At 40.0% G+C, this 20,283-nt stretch overlaps 2 protein-coding genes across 4 annotated transcripts in view; one reads left to right on the forward strand and one right to left on the reverse strand.

Annotated features, from left to right (window-relative positions):
* The window catches only part of RHOBTB2 (Rho related BTB domain containing 2), a 25,694-nt gene extending 22,072 nt beyond the window's left edge, over nucleotides 1-3,622 (forward strand). For all 3 annotated transcript variants that reach the window (XM_051975719.1, XM_051975721.1, XM_051975720.1), the window contains one exon: nucleotides 365-3,622. In XM_051975719.1, coding sequence (XP_051831679.1) covers nucleotides 365-582 — 218 coding nt within the window. In that variant the 3' untranslated portion in view covers nucleotides 583-3,622. The remainder of the gene's footprint in view (nucleotides 1-364) is intronic.
* TNFRSF10B (TNF receptor superfamily member 10b) overlaps nucleotides 3,556-20,283 on the reverse strand; it is a 43,979-nt gene continuing 27,251 nt past the window's right edge. Inside the window, exons 2-9 of the mRNA XM_051975722.1 lie at nucleotides 11,842-11,923; nucleotides 11,109-11,237; nucleotides 9,904-10,018; nucleotides 9,454-9,530; nucleotides 9,274-9,372; nucleotides 7,970-8,016; nucleotides 6,770-6,845; nucleotides 3,556-5,944 (exon numbers count right to left, since the gene is read on the reverse strand). Coding sequence (XP_051831682.1) covers nucleotides 5,634-5,944; nucleotides 6,770-6,845; nucleotides 7,970-8,016; nucleotides 9,274-9,372; nucleotides 9,454-9,530; nucleotides 9,904-10,018; nucleotides 11,109-11,237; nucleotides 11,842-11,923 — 936 coding nt within the window. The 3' untranslated portion in view covers nucleotides 3,556-5,633. The remainder of the gene's footprint in view (nucleotides 5,945-6,769; nucleotides 6,846-7,969; nucleotides 8,017-9,273; nucleotides 9,373-9,453; nucleotides 9,531-9,903; nucleotides 10,019-11,108; nucleotides 11,238-11,841; nucleotides 11,924-20,283) is intronic.

Consider the following 20,283-nt stretch of genomic DNA (forward strand, 5'->3'; position numbering starts at 1 on the left):
GGCAAAAGACTGTTACTGTTTCTCAGAAAGACCTGAGAAACTCACGTAACAGCACTCTCATCTTCTGAACTCTGATAATAGTGACAGTGTCTACTATTTCCAAGCTGCTTTACACGTAGTGTTTATGTTTTCTCCTAGACTAAGAACTTCCAGTAGGTGGGGATTGTGTCTATCTATTCATCAGTCTATTTCCCCCACTGTCTATTAATCAGTCTGCCTCCCCCCCTCCTCCAGGGTCAGCTGCACACCATAAGGCAGCCAATAACAGTTATTGATCTCAAGGCTCTCCTCGAGCTTGGAAGGAGTGTCTTTAGGGATCTCTCGGCCTTTCCTTATTCTAACAAGTCCCCATTGTACTATGCAGAAAACCAGGAGTACTTTGAGAAGCATCGATGGCCACCCGTCTGGTACCTAAAAGAAGAAGATCATTACCAGCGAGCCCGGAAAGAGCGAGAGAAGGAGGACTACCTCCACTTAAAGCGACAGCCGAAAAGGAGATGGCTGTTCTGGAACGGCCCCTCTTCGCCTTCTTCCTCAGCGGCTTCCTCTTCGTCCCCCTCCTCCTCCTCAGCTGTAGTTTGAGAGCTGCCTTGACCCTTTCCAGGACAGCCCCACCACGGCCCCTTCCTCTCTACGCCTGCCCCAAGCCCCTCCACCCTCCTCCATCTGCATCGTCCCTCTCCCCACGCCAGGGACAAGAGGACCCATGAGGGTGGAGCAGATCACACCAGCCAAACCATCTCGACGGAAGGGAGGCCTGGGGACTGGCTGAGGATGGCAAGGAGCCCAAGCTGCCGGGACTCCCCGAACGAGGCGTCAGGGAGAGCTGAGCCTCAGTCATCCATCCTCTTTGTTCCCATTTGGGATTTGGAGTCTTCGTCATGACTGGATATCCATGAGCCAAGGAAATCCAAGTTGTGATTTTTGTAGAGGATTTATTCTTTGAATGGGGGAGAGGGCCACAAACTCCTTGGTGAGAAGACAACAAGGTTTTCTCAGAACTGACTTGTTTTCCCAAAGGACTTGTAGTCTGCAGATGCATTGGGGGAAATTGGACTTGGAGCCGAGTTAAGCACTGTCCTCTGCCCCACCTTTCCTTGTAAGCTAATCTAGGCTACATCCTCCCTCTATCACTAAGAGCCGCTTCTCTTGCAGTGTCTGAGAGGAAGATGGCGCGGGAGGGCCAGGAGAGCTTTCTCCCCACTCATTTAGATTTGGCTTGGTAGACCCAGGAAGCCCCTGTCATCCAAATAGAACTAGAGCTGTTCAGAGCTCCCCAGACTAGAAATCTTGATGCCAGTGAGAGACTCTTCCCTGCTTCCCTTCTCCCCCAAGGCCTAGAGAAAACTCACTGGACGGAAACCCCCAGGAAGAGGGAGGATAGGAAGTATGAGAGAAGGGAGGGAGAAGGTTTAACTACCACCAACTCATAGGACTTAGAACCAGAAAGGGCCACCTGTCTGACGTCCTTTTACAAATGAGTAAACAAGTTTAGGAGCCTTGGGTGATTGACCTAGAGCCACATGGGCGGTTTGTGGTAGGGCTAGGATTCAAATCCAGCTACTCTGCCACGATAACATACTCCTCACTGGCTCTTCCCAAACTCAAGTTTTGGTTTTGGGGAGGTGGGGAGATGGGGTGGAAGATGGGGAAAAAAGGTTACAAAGGAAGGTAGATACAGCAAAAAAAAAAAAAAAGCCTCTAAATCCCCATCAGACTACAGAATAAAAAGCAGAAAAAGCTAACTTGATATTAAGCCAAACAAAAGCCCCCTGAGGCCAAGAGATGGTTGTTGAAGAAAAAAAAAATTGGGTTATGGGAATAGCTCCACAGCTGCTCTCCAGGTAGAAAGAGATTCGCCTTTACTGTTTCCTGATTTAAGGGAGCTTGAAGAAATTGGGGGTGGGAGTTCAGCTGAGCTGGAAGGGAGCATTTGGCCCTTCAAAGCCTAGCGATTGACTTCTGCCCACAGTGACTTTTGTATTTTTCCAGACTGACCCTTTGGTTTTCTCTGAGAGTGAAAGTCATACACCTGGGTCTTCACCGGGTGGTACTGGGAGGTATTATGTGTGTAGAGTGCTGAATTTTGAGAGATTTGGGGAACTGGCTTTCCCTCAAATGTATGGCACCGCTCTCTCACCCTTCAATTTGGGAAGAGTAGAAAAGGGATAGTGTTAAGATCAGAACAGAAGGCTATTGAGAAATAGGGCAAGGTTGTAGTTCTAAAGGAGGGGAAAAGGAAAGGGTAATAGCGCCTGCAGCCCCCATGGGGCAAAAGAAGGGCTGGCAAAGTTCCTTTCTCAGTACTCCTTCCCCTAATCTTTTTCCTTAGGAGCCTGCCTTTTGGCTAATCTTTTTGGTAACCATAAGTTTTAAAGAGAGGCCTGGGGGTAGGTTGAAACCCCTCAGAGAACTCTCTGCCTCTTCTGGGAAACTGAGACAAGTCTATCTAGTAACCTACTGTAGCAGTCTAGTTCCTGGGATCCACAGGACAGGTGAGGAAGAGGAAGGCCTGGGAGTTGGGAATGTTAGGCTGAGGCCGGAGAAATGGCTGAGAGGCTGGACTGACTGGCCTGCTGGGCTTACTGGAGAGCAGCCTTGTCCCAGGAGAACAGTTGAACTGTGAGGACCGCTAGAGATCCGTTTTCCACGTACACCCTCTCCCCAAGGTTCCGTTTCCCAAGCTGACTGGTCACCTTGGCGATGCGCTGCCCCCGCTGGCGGCCTCCTCTCCCTGTATGTGCAGGCGCAGGGGCGGAAGGCTGGTGCTATGTTGATAAATGCTGCTTTACCCTTAGTATCTCCTTAAAAAAGGGCAAGTCTGAGCTGAGGGTTGCAAGCCTCCCTACATAGGGGCAGGGAAGAACTGATCTTCCTGAGGCTTTCATGAAGCCCACAGACCCACAAGGCAGAAAGGGAGCGTGGGGGGCTGGATGAGGACTTGCCTGGCAAAAGATGAAAGGGTAGGGGGCTCTGGAAGACCACCTCATGACAGGGAGGTTGCCAGAGCATTTCCAGGTCTGCATTTGGAGTAAGAGGCTAGAAAGTCAGTTGAGGGAGAAAAGGAGAGATCCAGCTAAGCAATTCGAGTTTCCTGATTGGAAAAGTGACTTCTTTTCAAAGGCTCTCTTCCTAGGTAAGTCTGGATAGAGTCCAGGAAGAAGAGAGGAGAAAAAAGGGAAACTGCCCAGTGCCCAGTGAAGGACAGTTACTCCCTCAGGGATCCCTCTCCCCTTCTCCCCTGCTGTGCCCTCAGAGCCAATTTCTATCACTCTCTGGTCCAGTTTGTGGCCTGGGGTGCCAACCTTGCTGAACCAGCCCTTAGAGGGTAGACATACTCTGACCCTAGCAGCAAAGCAGATATACCTCTCTCTGCTGGGGGAAGAGATGGAGACGTTGCCCTCACATCTCCTCAGCCTTTGAGATGAACTCCAAGAGTTGGCAAGAGTTAACGTAAACTCATCCATGCAGGGCATGGCTGACCGAATTAGAGGAAAAGGACTGATGCTACTCATTGGGAGGTGGGAGGGGAGGAGGAGAAAAAAAACAACCCTCTTTTTATACAAGGTTTCATATTTAATTTGATCATAAATTCATAAATACATAACTATTTTATACACAATGCCATTGTTATTGTTCTTGCTCTTCTGGAATGACCTTGTTTCTTGGATCAATTCTGAGAAAATAGGGAAGCAAAAAATAGGGTCCTTCCATTTACAATTACATTTCATTAGTAACAAAACATTTAATCCCACAGTAAGTGCATAAAGTTTCCATTTTCTAGTCACAGCTGTTCTCTGATAGGATCAGAATTCACAGTGATCCCCTAAACTTGAAATGATTCCTGAGATATACAAGTAATCCCTTGTTCTGGGCAGTAGTGTCTGATCAGCAGGACATTTCAATTTTTTCTGCAAAAGCAACTTAGTTATTCAGTGGTGGAGATTCCCTTTGGTTTTTCCTTCCTGTTCATCACTTAGCATCTCCACCCCACATCTGGCCAAGTGAGACAAATTAGGTAAATTCTACTCACAGTGTAACAGGACTACAGAACATTCGCCCAAAACTTGAAATGTATGTTTTAGACACAGGTTCTACAAAGAAAACCAGCTGCAGTGAAGTCCTTATCAGAAGTGAAGAATATATGACTGGGAGATATGAAAAACAAAAGTGAAACATCCCCGCAAAAGACAGTCTAACTTTCTTGTTCCATAGAGTTTGAAACATAACCAGAAACAAGCCGCCTGAAAGGGTCCAACCTCGCCATATAAATTTGGAAACTACTGGTCCAAAGTACAAAGTAGAACTGATTCAAAGTGACTGATGGTCTGTTTACTTTTTTTTTTTTTCCTTCTTCCCTAAGGCATTTGGAGCTGTGTGCCTGGGATCACACAGCTAGGAAATATTAAGTGTGAGGCTGAATTTGAACTCATTTTCCTGATTTCAGGGTCCTTATTCTATCTACTACACCATCTAGCTGCCCCAAGTTGTTTTTCGTGATGAAACAGACCCAGAGTAAAGTGACTTGTTTGTTCACAAAGTTCATTGGTTCATAGTCACATAAGTTACTGTGCAATGAGGACTAGAAAGAACCAAGTCTTGTGCTTACTTCCACTAGACTACAATGAAATAATTCAAACTAAAAAAAATTCATTTTTGTAGCATTTTCAAAGTGCTTTTGAATGTTATCCTCTCAATATGCATGGAGTAAAGATGGACGGGTATTATTGTCCCCATTTTCACTAATTAAATTATTGATCAAATAAGTGAAGCCACTTGCCCAGGTCACAATACGCTATTTGGACTTAGTTACACAGTCATAGTATTTTTCTTACTGCAAAGAATTTTTTAAAATGACACTTTTAAAAAATGACACCACTGGATTAAAAAAGACATTTTCTAATTTGCTTTTTTAAAAAGTATAGAATAAAAAACATTTCTGAGAACCACCTGTATTGTATCTTAGGCCTCAAAAAAGCAACACTTATTTTAGGCAAGGGTTTATAACACGGACAGCATATTGATAATACTGTAATCATATAGATGTAAACAGATAAGACCTTGAAAAATCACAGGCCTTCAGAATATGGCAAGACTTCGGGAAAGTAGCTGTTGACTATCTACTTCCCCCAAACCCCCATTCTCCAGCTTCCTCCTTTCACTGTTTTATCCAAAGTGGTCTAAGAGAGAAATAACCGCAGAACAAAAGAACACAGAAAGCAGACTACAGAAAGGAAAAACCTCTTTGGCCTGGAAGATTTTTAGACATTTTCCAGTTTCCATTTTTTTTTGGCAGCTGATGCCCCACAACCAGTATCGACACAGGTGTTCATATACATGAACATATAGACACAAATTTTAAGATAAATATATAAATAATCCCTACATATAACTCTTACCTGCTACCGTAAGGCAGTGAGTTCTAGGGCATACAAAGCAAAATACCCTGATACCCATCTTAAGACCAGAAACCCCATGAGAAACAGGCCCTTGATGAACTATCTCTTGGTTTTACAAATGGGGGAAAACAAGAATCCTTAGAAATCAAGTATCTGCATATCCTTCACGTCTGGTTATTCTTTGTTCATTCAAAGTTAATGTATTCACAGAATAAGACATCTGAAGCCCCTTCCTTAATTTGTGTTTTCATCCTCTCTTTCCTGACAGATATAGAGGTTGCTCCTGATGAGTCTGTCCTGAATGTTTTGTCTGGCAGCTTTCTGTTGTATCTGGTCCAGGGTCCTCAGTAGGCAATTCACACTGGCATCTTTGCCAGTTTTACTCAGCCATGTCATGAGCAGTCTATGTGGACGTTCTTTAACATTTGGCTCAGTTTCTTTGACTAAAAGGATGTCATTGTCACTCAGATCCAGCTGCCTCATGTACTTGTCCCAGGATCCCCAAGGTACCTCCTCTTCAAAGATATTAAAAGACTTCTCCAAAGCTAAAGAAGAAATAGTTTGGGGTGAGAGGGAAGAAAAAAGACTTCTAGGGATATGAAGTAAGAGTCAATGAGAGTAGCTGACATAGGAACCAGGCTACTATAATAAAATTAGCATGTTTTAGGCCTCCTTTCTTAATTACCAACAAATAGTTTAGACATGTTGGAAGGGAAAGGACTGCTCTGAAGGGGACTGAAAAAAAACCCAATTGAAAGTTTGACATAGCTACTACCCTCACAGGAAATACAGTTTAGCTAGGGAAACTAGCAGTCTGCAATAAATACCAAATGAATGCTATATACAGTGAATACTTCAAGAATTTGGGGAGGGAGGTGGTCATTGTTGGCATGGATTGGCAGAGAATGGAGAGGAATAACAAAAGGAAGCTACAAGAAACACACTTAAGCCCTTCTGGGGTCTTTTCAACTTTGGATTTCAATAACTCAGCAGAAATCATTACTGCCCAACTCCTATACTTTCATTCCAAATGATCCCTTCCCAGCAGCACTAAGCCAGCTTGGTGAAATGAAGGAGAAAACTTAAGGGGAAGGTGTCAAACACTCAGACTTTGCAGAGTAATACTCCAGAGTAAAGTGGGAACCAAATTAAGATGTAATCAGGGAAATGTTTAAAAAAATAAAAATAGAACTCAACATAGGTAACATTACATTATAAAACTAAATTAATATGCAGCCTGCAGAGATCCCTACACAGACTAATGGTTTCTATTTGAGTTTGACTTTGCTGGTTCAGGGCATCCCCTTCAGGCCCTCTGCTCCCTGGCACTCATCCTACTCCCAAGACTTTTAAAAGAAAAAGAAACTTACTCTTTATATGGTTACCATCAGCTGGGAATAGTGACTGTGACTGTGACTGTGACTGTGGATTTAGAAGGCCATTCATCTGCAAGAGAGAATGAGAAAAGCAATGAAAATCAGGAGACCTGGCTGCCCTAGTATACTGTATCACAGTGAATTTAAAAAAATCTTTTGACTTTGGTAGAACAGTTTCCTCAACTGTAAGATAGGAAGAGTTATATCTATCCCTTCAATCTCAACTGGTTGATGAAAAGTACCAGAGAAATGCAATATTAATTCTCTTAACTAGAATTCCTTTTCTCCTCAACACCTAGTCAGCCTTATTACAAGAGCATCCCTTCCCTGCAGGAAAGCCATTCCCCCTTTATTGAGGAACCTTGTCTGCCCACTGACAAGATCACTGTGTTGTGTGGACATACTGAGAGGGTGGCAGTCTCTACTTCACAGGCAGGTCAAGAAGCCCCAAGACATAGTGTAATGAGATGCTAGGTCCTTATAAGTAAATTTTCCTACTTATCACTAATAATAGCGAATGCCATCATATTTCTATGATACTTAAGGATTTTTAAAGTTCATTATCCTCAAAACAACCTTGGGAGGATTTTACTGATAAGAAAATTGAGGCAGACAGAGATTAAATAACTTACTCAGAATCACAGTGCTGGAGGCAGGATTTGAAATCAGGTCTTCCTGATTCCAGGTTTAATACCCTGTGCATTGAGCCACCTCGTGGCTGCCCTATGTGACCTTACATAAAATACTTAATTTTTCCAGACCTCAGTTTCCTCATCTGTAAAATGGAGGGGGGGAGGGGATGATTGCTGAGGTCATCTTTCAGCTGTAACCCTCTGTTCCCAAGAGTTCACTCCCTAAAAGATATGCGTTCTCTGCTGAGGTTGGAATATCTTGTGGCACTGGTGGGTGTGAAGGAAGTGATGGGGAAAGGAGGAAGTTTGTAGCTCTCACCTCGACACCATCCTAGAGATTGAGGCTTCTGCTTGGGAACTATTTACCAAAACCCTTGAGTGTTCAGGGGGTGACCCAACAATGTTATCCCAAGTGAGACTGCCTGAGGCAAAATGGCCAAGCAAGAATGCTGAAGGGTGGTTTGTAGTTTGGGACCCTGAAAGATATGTGCCCCAGGTATCCTTTAGAGAATTGAGGAGATATTCTGCAACCCATTTACAAATAAATATAACTGTGTCTCACCTTGATGTTCTCAGGAGGCTTGGGGTTTTCTGGATCAACTATCTTACCTAGAAAGGAAGGAGAAAATATCTGATCAGGGAAACTCCATCTTTCCAACAATATCCTACCAATGGTGCAGATTGGCATTGGGTATAGAATGGGCATTTGATTTAGTGAATAGTGATAGTGATTAGTGAAGAGGGGACAAGGATAGGAGAAGGGATAGCTTTTCTAGTGCTCTGAATCTAGTTGGGGTGTCGGGGAGAATAGACCTTAGGAATGGATGATATAGTTTAAGGAAATTTATTCAGTCTAAAGAAGGTAGTCAGATTTCAGAAGTCATAGGCCATGAGTAATGGTTCTTTATAACTATCCTCAAGGTTTTCTCAAGGTAGAAGATATTACCCAGTAAGGGGAGAGATATTACAACTTCTGAGTTTCCTTATGTATAAAATGAAGGGCTTTGACTCACTGACTCTCAGGTCTCTTCCAGCTCTAAATCAGAGCTTTGTGCCAAAGTTTTTCAGCACTGCCTCCTACCTACCCGATACTGGGCTTTTAATTCTGTGGATGGAGGGAGCTGAAGGAGGAGAAAGAATATAAATGAGGGCCTAGTTCCCACCTGCACATAACTTAACTGTAAAGACAAACAGATGGGTTTAAAGTAATTAGCAAATACTATAAGATAATAAAAGTTAGCATACAGTCAAGTACTAAGTTGCATGGCACAGATATATTTGTAGGAACTGATGAGGGAGAGATGAATAACAACTGACATTTATTAACTCTTGAAGATTTACAAAGTCCTTTAGTTATATTATCTCACTTAAGCTTCATAATGATCCTGTATAGATATTATTATTCCTGTTTTACAGATAAGAAAACTCATTATGTGGCTGACTAAAACTGGAAAGGCCATCTCTATAGATATCCTTCTGGGAACCTTTGAGGAAATACCCCCAGAGACTACCCAAAACAATCTTAGAGCCACCTGCTACCTATCAGATGTAATGACTTGGCTACATAGGTCAGAAGCATCAAGGATGGGATTTGAATTCAATTCGTCCTAGGAGGGAGCTAAGTGTCTAAATGAGATCACCTAACTTAATAAAGAAGGGCAGGGGATGGCTGGAGAAGAGATCATGAAGGAGGCAAGACTGGGTCTTGAAAAATGGATATGTAGGATGTACACAAGTGGAGAGGGAGATGTGTGTGTGGAAGGAAAGAGAGGATAAGTTGGGAGGGGGATGGAGGAACAACACCATATGAACAAGGACTCCTTAGCCCATTCTGTCTACTCCTTACCGCAGGGGTATTTCCCTTACCTTCACACAAAAGATGGAGGAAAAAAATGCCGAAGAGACCAACCACGAGGAATATTGCTACCATCAACAATAGAAATCTTATCCAAAGATTTCTTGTGTCTGAGAACAGAGAAAGAATGGTCAATGTGTGTCCTCCAGCCACCCAGTCCCCACCAACTAGTCCATGTGCTGTGTGAATACCTGATGGCAGAGGTCCATCACACTCCAAGTCACTCCAGGGGCTGCAAGGATTGATTTCTACCATCCCTTTGGGGCACCTGGACAGAAAGAAAGAGGAAGAGCCGAACCAGATGTAGGTGAAATCGTTAAGAAATGCAGGACCTGATTCGGAAGATAGGCAAGGGCAGGTGCTAAGGCTGGAGACTGCAGGTCATGCAAAATTGATTTTCACCATTAGGTGAGAACTAAAGGGTATATACCACCCAAAGTGAAATGATAAAGTAGTTTGGGGGAAGAGAAAAAGAGAAAGTAGTTTGGGGGTTTCTAGCTGAATGGCCAGACCCAGAAGTACTTGAAGAAAGGAAGAGAATGATGAAGAATAAGGGTGAGGGAGGGACTGATGGAAAAACTTTTGTCTTTGTCTTCCACCAGTAGTCCCCAGATCTGGAGAGAGCTTTATTGGGGCCTTACTTGAATTTACACTTTTTGCAGATCTCGCAGGGATGGTCTTTTGGACAGAAGGTGCCAGACTTGCAGTGACACTGGGTATTCTGGGTGATGGTACACGGTTTCACCTCTTTCTGGCCTAGGGACACAGAGAAAGTTAGGTCTGAGGCTCCATCTCCCCTTTCACCCTCCATCACTGTTCAGTTACAAGCTCCTCTGCCTCCCTTGCTTCTGCAGGGCAATTCAATTCAGCCTGAGAAATCTTTCCTGAACATCTTCTGTGTATCCAGTGTTAGGGCTGGGGGTGAGAGATGGAGAGAGACATCCAAGAGAAGCACCTGAGACTGCTAATAGACACTGCTTTGTCTTTATTTTTCAAGGGCTGAAGTGAATGGCACAGATATAGGTCATCAGCATGGGCAACTGGGAAGATTCCATAAGTAGGGAGCTGTTGATCTGGGCCTTAGAGTATGGGAAGGGTTTGGATGCTTGGAACTGAGCAGGACTGAGTGTAGGATACTGGCTACTACATTGTTATAATGTAATAACACACACGTGCAGAATAAAACATATATATACAAACATACAATGCACACGTGTATATATATATATATGCAGGCATTTTACATGTTATGTGTAGATTGTGGTATATCTCTGTATATAAGGCATGTTATATTTATATATAGTGTACATTATATTTTCTGCATATAATGTATATAAATATATATTATATGAATTATATAGCACATATATAGTACACTACTTGGCACATAGCATGTAAATGCTTGTTGAATTGATCTCATTTATTAGTTGTTCTTAATGCAAGGAGTCATATTAAAGTTTGTTGTATTTTACACACCCCAAGGACATATAGGGAAAATCCATGTAAAATCAGGATCGTAGCAAATACACTAATTTAAAAAAAAATGAAGTGTAGAGAAAACCCAAACTCTTCAAATACACCATGTGCTACCTCAAACTCTGTGTGCACTCATTTGCTAAGCTATCAATAGTTTCTTTTGATAAGTGTTATTGTTTTTGATTCCAAGGAGCCAAATTCTAATGCTTTACTATTTCAAAAACTGCTTAGACTTGAGTCTCCTTCTGCCCTCTGCTGGTTAAGGGTAGAAATAATCTTGTAATACAAGTTCCCCCCCAAACCCCATCCCTCCATCCATACTGGACCACCCTGTCTCTACTCTAGCCCTCTGAGGCCCCCATCCCTGTACCTGGCTTGCAGATCTGACAAGGGATGCAGGAGGGAAGTCCGTTGGGGTACTCAGTAAAGTCTATCCCACTGCGGCAGGGCGCACACACTACTGTTCTATTATGGGCCAAAAGAGTCTTCAGGTATTGTCCTAGAAAACAAAAAGAGTGAAGGGTGATCTTTTCTGTGGCTCACCCAGATAAGGCTTTAGGAGACCGAGGTATGAAAGCAGGAAAGAGTCATCGGCACAATTAACTCTGATACTCTCCTTTTCCTCTCACCATTTCCCAGCCTAGAAATGATGGTACAGGGTACAGGACTTCACCAGGGCAAGGTTACCTGTCTCTCATCCACTACCCCTTACTCTTCAGTTGTATCTGCCCCCATCCCCATCCCTCATCCCACCAGGGTAGGGTTACCTGGCTCTGGTCCACTATCCCTTCCTCTTCAGCCCCCATCCCCATCCCTCATCCCCTGGATCACCGTATGCCTTTCTTGGTATACCCAGCTCTCAGCAAAGTGCCTGGTTTATAAATGTTTATTGACTAACTCTAATGGAACTCATCCAAGTGCTTTTTTGTCCCTGAAATTGGATAAAGGGCTTGGAACTCTCTCTGTGTACCCAAAGCATTAGGTATGGGTAACGAAAGCAAAGGATAGAGAGCTACTTCAAGACAAAAGCTTATCCTCTCTCCTTTTCCAGAAAATGAAAGGGAGCGGGGAGGCAAAGAGGTAAGAGACTTCACTCAGAATACCTGCTGGACATTGGACATCCAGGCCATGTTTCTGGTGCTGCTGGGGGCCTGCCATCATGGTGCCGACTGAATCAACAAGAAACTGCGGAAACAGAGAAACAAGGATTGGCCTGAACCCAGATTCCTCCCTTGCCTTCTACTGCCCACTTTCTATCCCAACATCATGTTTGATATGTTAAGTTCAATCAAATTAAATAGCTATACCTATATTAGCTGAGTTGATATTTAAAGGGTTGAGTTTTTTTAAATTTTTGTTGATAAAAGTCTTCATAATCTCCTTGAGAGTGTCTTAGTTTTGCCAGTTTGAAATCAGATCTAAATATGAGCAGACCAAATCAATCAATCAGATATGGGTCACTATAAAATGTAATTGAAAAAAGCCAAACTCTTTTAATGTGACTTGACTGAAACTCTTGTCTATAATCAGTCTTGTTCCTGTGCTAACCACAGTTACTGCTCCTTTTAATAGATTTTTAAAAATTATTTTTAATCCTAGGAAATAAATTCCTGCACTTCTCCATCCCAAAGGCTTTATAGGCTAGTTCATACTCATCTCTAATTGGAGTTTTCCCACTTTCCTTTATTAGAAATTTGCAAAGGAGAAATGTTTGCGGCAGCCCTTTTTGTAGTGGCAAGAAAATGGAAACTGAGTGGATGTCCATCAATTGGAGAATGGCTGAATAAGTTGTGGTGTATGAATGTTATGGAATATTATTGTTCTGTAAGAAACGATCAGCAGGATGATTTCAGAGAGGCCTGGAGAAAGTTACATGAACTAGCTAAGTGAAATGAGCAGGACCAGGATTTCACCGTACACAGCAACAGCGATATTATATGATGATCAATTCTGATGGACATGGTTCTTTTCAACAATGAAGTGATTCAAGCCAATTCGAAGAGACTTGTGATAGAGCCATCTGCATCCAGATAGAGAACTATGGGGACTGAACGTGGACCCCAACATAGTATTTTCGCCTTTGTTGTTGTTAGCTTGTTTTATTTTTCTTTATTTTTTTTTTCCTTTTTGATCTGATTTTTCTTGGGCAGCAAAATAAATGTGGAAATATGTATAGAAGAATTGCACATTTAACCTATATTGGATTACTTGTCTAGGTAGGAAGGGAGGGAGAAAAATATGAAACACAAGGTTTTGCAAGGGTAAATGTTGAAAACTATATATGCATATATTTTGAAAATAAAGCTATTAATTAAAAAAAAGAAATTTTCACAGAAATAAGAGTGATATTGTCAGTATCCACTCCCCTCCCAATCAGTCCCTTATATACCTACCCATCTTCTTTTCCATTAAAAGTCAGCAATGGGGGGAAGTTAGATGGTGCGAAAGATAGAGCACCAACTCTGGAGTCAGGAGGATATTAGTTCAATCTGATCTTAGGCATGTAGCATTTAACTAGCTGTGTGATTGTGTGATTTTGGACAAATCACTTAATCCCAGTAGCAAAAAAAAAAAAAAAAAAAAAAAAAAAACCAGGAAGGAAGCCTGTAAGCACTGAATCATCTTTCCTTTGTTTGCCCTCCCAAAAAAAATTTTCAAGCGCTTCACAAACCTTAAAAAGCTAAATATATGAAAGCCTGCTGCATATTGTATTATGTTCTGGGTATGGAGCCTGGAAGACCTGATTTCAAATGTGATCTCAGATATTAAAAGTAATGTGACTCTGGGCAAGTCATTTAATCTCTATTTGCTTCAACTGTAAAATGGGGATGATAAGTGCACCAACTTCCCAGAGTTGTTGTGAAGAGAAAATTAAATAATATTGTAAAGCACTTTGCAAATTTTTAAGTGCCATATAACAATTATTCATAGTTAATTTTGTCAGTCAACAAACATTAAGCATTTGTTGTGTGCCACATATAGGGAGGAAAAGGAGCAAAAATACAATCCCTGTCCTAAAGGAGCTCACATTGTAAAAGGGGAAGAGCAAGCATAGGGCCTGACACATAGGAGGCATCTCACAAATGTTTGCTGGCTGATGTGGAAGAAATTGTATATAAAAGGTAAAAACGGAAAGTAATCTGTTAGGGAAGGCACTAAAGGGTGGGAACTAGGAAAGAAAAGCCTCTAGCAAAAGGAAGGCAGAATTCAGCAAACTATAGCAGTTCTAAATTACATATGTGTATATGTATGTACAGTGTGCATATAGAAAAGAAACTGAAATCATTTCTTAAGTGTAGGAAATTTCTTCTATCAAAACAGATGGTGATACAGAGAAATGAAGTGACTTTCTAGAATCACAGAGCTCATGTCCAAAGTGGGATTTGAATTTTGGATTTTCTGATTCCACATCTGGTATCCATGACACCAGAGGTACATATTTTGCTTTGTATATATCTGTTTAATGTCTCCTCCATTAGAGGGGAACTTCTTAAGGACAGGGACTGTCTTTTAACTTTTTTTTTTTTTTCTAATCCCAGTAGTTAGAGCACAGTGCCTGGCACATAATTAATGTTTATGATTTATTGACTGATGAAACATAAAACCTGCAGCCCACAACACTCTTGATTGAGGCCCAAATCAGATTAAAATATAATTGAGAAACATTGAACAAAGTAAAGAAAAATAAAATAAAACATAACATTTTATTTTAAAAATAAGTCAAAAACAAGTCCTGAACAAGAGTTGGGGAAAAAAAGTATTTTCTTTATGGATGTAGAATGTTGTATATATATTTAGTCATAGTTGCTAGATGATCTGCTGAACTTTTTTTTTCCTTTTTAAAATAAGGACTAGCTAACTGGGGAGGGTTAGAAGGAAAGAATATAATTGGAAATGAAGGTGATATTAATAAAAAATTAACACCCCCCAAGTTAATATTAGTAATAAAAAAATGAAGAGTAGGTTTGCAAGATAAATTGATATATCTAGAACACCACTCCAATAATAATGGAGACCCAACCAAACAAAGAAAACATAAATCAAGAAAATAATCAGAGAAAACTCAACTGATAGGCAATCCATTTATATAGCCATCCAGATGATTGCAGAACTCTATTCTTGTACAGACGCCTCTCCCTTCTTCCAGAAAACATCCAAGACATCAATTTGCCACAGTTTTTAAACTTTAGAGATAAAACTAGGACTTTTAAGCTGCCAAAAAGAGGCAAATTCAGAGTGGTCTGGTTAATATAAGTTTCTATAGTCTTGGCTTAGGAGAGACTACACAAGACAGTTACTCTGTGCTCCTATACCCTGATGCTGCTGATCCCTGAAATAACTTCTTTTCCGTGCTTGACTCCTCTTATTTGGTTCAAATAAGGACCCCACCCCAAGCAAAGAATCCTTATGGGAAGCCATTTTACTTTACAAGAGCTTTAATCCCTGTCTACAAAAGCAGGCCCTCATTTCAGATAATTATTAGAAAATTCTCTCATGAATACCATTATTAGAACACTCAAGTAATCCTTTGATGAATACTAGGTTACTCTGCAACATTAGTAATCTACAGGTTAACTGACAGAGATGTAACTAAGAGAGGGTGATAGAAGCTTTGCCAAAGGGCACTGACATTTAAAAGGTGCAAAAACCACTGCTACTCCTTAAGTAGAAATAACAGACGAGTTGAATGAGTTGAAGGAAGAACAAGATGTGCTTCCAGCCTGAGGACCCACAGCTCCTCAGCTCTGTCAGCAGACCCTGGGGCTGCTATCCCTCACAGCTGCAAGCTCACTCCTTTTCTGGGGTCTGATTGTTACCAAATCTGCCAGTATGTCTCTCTGCATTTTGGATGCTGAGGGAGATAATCAAGCGCGGAGGAACCTTCTCCAGCCACTCTACCTGCCACTCTGCCTCCTCCTAGCAGGTAATATCAAGGTATTGCAAGAATATAGACCAGGCTTCCCATCATGTCTGACCTGGGGATCTCAGAATCGAATGGGAAACAAGGAACACAAAAATTTACCATGTGAATAATTGCCACTTATGTGCAGTGAATAGAGCACCAGCCCTGAAGTCAGGAGGACCTGAGTTCAAATCCAGCCTCAGACACTTCCTAGCTGTGTGACCCTGGGCAAGTCACTTAATCCCAATTACCTCAAAAAAAAAATTGCCACTTATGTCCAGCAAAGTCTTATCTTTTCCCTCCCTGGGCAATGATTTCCCCATAGGTCTCAAGGTCTTTCCTCTACTTCTCCTATTTCTCCACCTAAATTTGTCTTCAAAGGGTAACTTAATAAATTGGCAAAAATGAGAAAAAGCAAAAAGTTAGTGTTGAAGAGACTGTAAAAGGGGCATACATATATACTATTAATGGAACTGTGAATTGGACTAATCATTCTGGAAGGTAATTTGGAATTACATGAAAAAAGTCACTGAATTATTCATAAATTTTGACCCAAAGATACTCCAAATAAAAAATAAAATTTCTTTTAGGGAATCTGAGATTCAAGCAATCGTAATGTAGGACTCTTTCATTTCTGTCTTTGTAGCATCAGTGCAAAGCACAATTAATATCATTATCTCATATGAATATATATTAAGTATTTACATTTAGACTGCTTTGATGTATTGATTGACTTTACAAATTTTTTCCTTTTTTTCTTAAAAAAATTTTTTTGGGGGGGCAGCTAAGTGGTGTAGTGGATAGAGCACCAACCTTGAAGTCAGGAGGACCAGAGTTCAAATCTGGCCTCAGACACATAACATTCCCTAGCTGTGTGACCCTGGGCAAGTCACTTAACCCTAATTGCTTCAGCCCCTCCCCACCAAAAAATTGATTATATGAGATGACTCTCTAAGAAGGAGAGGAGAGGGAGGAATACAGAGGGAAATTTAGATGTAAAAATAGAAGATCAATAAAATTTTATTTTAAAAATTTAAGGCCATTTGACAAGAGCTCCCTCAGTTCCATTTTCCAAATCTTCTCTGTGTCATCATTGCTCATCTTCTCCTTCTTCACTTTGGTCATGTAAACTTTCTCATTAAGATTTAATTCCTATACCTGTACCCTTAATCACACTCCCTATCCATCTCCTCCAGAACTTTGTTCCATCAGACATCCCTTTTTTTCTCATGCTCATGCATCTTTAATCTCTCTCTTCACAGTTTCTTCCTACTTACCTACTTACATGCTTAAGTTTTTCTTAAAAGCCCGCCTGAGCTACCTTTTCCACCTATTTATCTCTTCCCTTTCACTGTTAACATTTCTAAGAATTGTCTACACTCAATGACTTACTTAATTTCTCCTTTACTGATTCTCTCCTCAACTCATCATTCTGAACTCCTTTCTGCTTCCAGTCCACTAAAACTACTCTGTTACAGGTCACGAATGCCTTCATTTATATCTGTATACTTTCTATTGGCAAATGTGATAATCTATTCTTAGTTCTCAGCTTTTTCAACATCTGTGAGCCTTTTAATATCACAATTTTTATTCATTCTCTTTTTCTTCAACTCTAGAAATACAATATTCTCTTAGTTTTCCTCCTACCTTTAAATCCTTTAAATCACTTTCCCTTGAATCATTTGTGTGAAGATAGTCTCAAGAATCTGGCCTTAGCTCTCTTCTCTTCCCACTTAATACTCCCTTCCTTGGCAATCACTCCCAAAACCTCCACTGGCACTTATTTGTAGTGATTTATTAAATTCTTATTTGTAGTCTTGACCTCTCTTCTGAACTCTGGAACTGCTTACTTCACTCAGTTCAAATATGTCTTCACATGCTTCTCTATATTCTTTAGATTAGCTTTTTAGAGCAAAGTGATATTTCATCACATTTATGGACCACACAATTCATTTAGCTATTCCCCACCAATAGGAATGTACTTTGTTTAACCCTTTAAAATCATTTAATTATTCATATCACATTTCTTTTTTATCTTGTATTTGCATTTATTTAAAATTTATTTCCCAATTACATTTACACATTTTTTAATTAGTAGTTTATTTTCAAAATGCATGCAAAAGTAGTTTTCAACATTCACCCTTGTAAAACCTTGTCATACCACATTTCAAAGAATAAGACTGTAAAGGTAAATATGACAAATTTATTTTTAAAGAGATATATTTCCACATGTCCAAAATTGGTTAGTCATTTTGTCCCTTCCATATGATTTTACCATTTGGAACATCTTAAAAAAAAAAAAAAAAAGATGCTTTTAGGGACTCGTGACAAAAAATTCTATCCATATCCAAAGACAGAACTGATGGGAGTCTAAATACAGATCAAAACATATTTTTTTCCAATTTTTTTTCTTTTTTGGTCTTTGTCCTCTTTCACAACATGACTAATATGGAAATACGTTTTGCAAACTCACACATATATAAACTATATGAAATTGCTTAACACATCAGGAAGAGGGAGGAGTGAATTTGGAACTACAATTTTAAAAAAAATAAATTTTAAAAACTATCTTCACATATAATTGGGAAAAATAAAATACCATTTTTAAAAGGGTTTTTTTTTTTTCCATTCTTATTCCTCTTTCAAAATTGTCTTTAGAGTGAGCTTACAAGTCACATCAGACAACTGGTCTTATTACTTTATAATCAATCATGACTTTCTCCCATGGTCAGACATCTTTGTTTTTTATCTCCTTCCATTTTTGCTAACTTGGAGCTCTATCTATTACTAAAACCAAAAACTTTGCAGGTACCAGCCAAGAATGAGGTTTTTAAGAACCAAACTAGAGAGAGCTAAAAGTCTTAATAATAAGAAGATCAACAGAGGGAATCCAGGAATGGAACTGACATAAGTCCTTTCATGAGTGGTAACATGGGTAACTTTCATCCTTGGTTTTCTTCATATTAACATAAAAATGGAAGTGAATGAATGATAACTTACTCTTAAGCATCTTATTGGACTACCTTTGTTTCCAGACTTTTTTTTTTTAATATTTATTTATTTATTTAAATTTATTTTTAAATAACTTTTTATTGACAGAATCCATGCCAGGGTAATTTTTTACAGCATTATCCCTTGCACTCACTTCTGTTCCGACTTTTCCCTTCCCTCCCTCCACCCCGTCCCCAAGATGGCAAACAGTCCTTTACATGTTAAACAGGTTACAGTATATCCTAGATACAATATATGTGTGCAGAACTGACAGTTTTCTTGTTGCACAGGGAGAATTGGATTCAGAAGGTATAAATAACCCGGGAAGAAAAACAAAAATGCAAGTAATTTATATTCATTTCCCAGTGTTCTTTCTTTGGGTGTAGCTGTTTCTGTCCATCCTTGATCTATTGAAACTGAATTAGCTCTTTTTATCGAAGAGATCCACTTCCATCAGAATACATCCTCATACAGTATCGTTGTTGAGGTATATAATGATCTCCTGGTTCTGCTCATTTCACTTAGCATCAGTTCATGTAAGTCTCTCCAAGCCTCTCTGTATTCATCCTGCTGGTCATTTCTTACAGAACAATAATATTCCATAATGTTCATATACCACAATTTACTCAACCATTCTCCAATTGATGGGCATCCATTCATTTTCCAGCTTCTAGCCACTACAAACAGGGCTGCCACAAACATTTTGGCACATACAGGTCCCTTTCCCTTCTTTAGTATCTCTTTGGGGTATAAGCCCAGTAGAAACACTGCTGGATCAAAGGGTATGCACAGTTTGATAACTTTTTGAGCATAGTTCCAGATTGCTCTCCAGAATGGCTGGATGTATTCACAATTCCACCAACAATGTATCAGTGTCCCTGTTTTCCCACATCCCCTCCAACATTCCGCATTATCTTTCCCTGTCATTCTAGCCAATCTGACAGGTGTGTAGTGGTATCTCAGAGTTGTCTTAATTTGCATTTCTCTGATTAATAATGATTTGGAGCATATTTTCATATGGCTATAAATAATTTTAATTTCTTTGTCTGAGAATTGTCTATTCATATCCTTTGACCATTTATCAATTGGAGAATGGCTTGATTTCTTATAAATTAGAGTCAATTCTCTATATATTTTGGAAATGAGGCCTTTATCAGAACCTTTGACTGTAAAAATGTTTTCCCAGTTTATTGTTCCAGACTTTTGTTAATGTGGTTAGTGATTTAGATGGTTAGCAAGTAGTAGATGCTAGAGCAGGAAGAGGTAACAAATCCATCCTGATTCTTAAGGCTCATTTAAAACCAAAGACCCAAAACACTTTTTAAAAAGAAGGCAGGTATGAAGAAGAAAAGAAGAAGAAAGAGGAGGAGGAAGGTCACATATACACCAAAATATTTATAGCAACACTTTTTTTCCTAGTGAATAACCTTAGAATATATACTTAGTAATGGTATCTCTGGGTCATAGTCCCCCCTAAAAAAGTCTTTTAATCCTTTAAAATCATTGAATTATTCATACCACATTTCTTTAATTTTATATTGTATTTTATAAATTTAATTTATTTCCCAATTACATTCATAAAGTTTTTATTAATAGTTTTTTTTTTATTTTCAAAATGCATGCAAAAGTAGTTTTCAACATTCATTCTTGT

The sequence above is a fragment of the Antechinus flavipes genome, chromosome 2 (assembly GCF_016432865.1).
Source record: "Antechinus flavipes isolate AdamAnt ecotype Samford, QLD, Australia chromosome 2, AdamAnt_v2, whole genome shotgun sequence".
Taxonomy (NCBI): domain Eukaryota; kingdom Metazoa; phylum Chordata; class Mammalia; order Dasyuromorphia; family Dasyuridae; genus Antechinus; species Antechinus flavipes.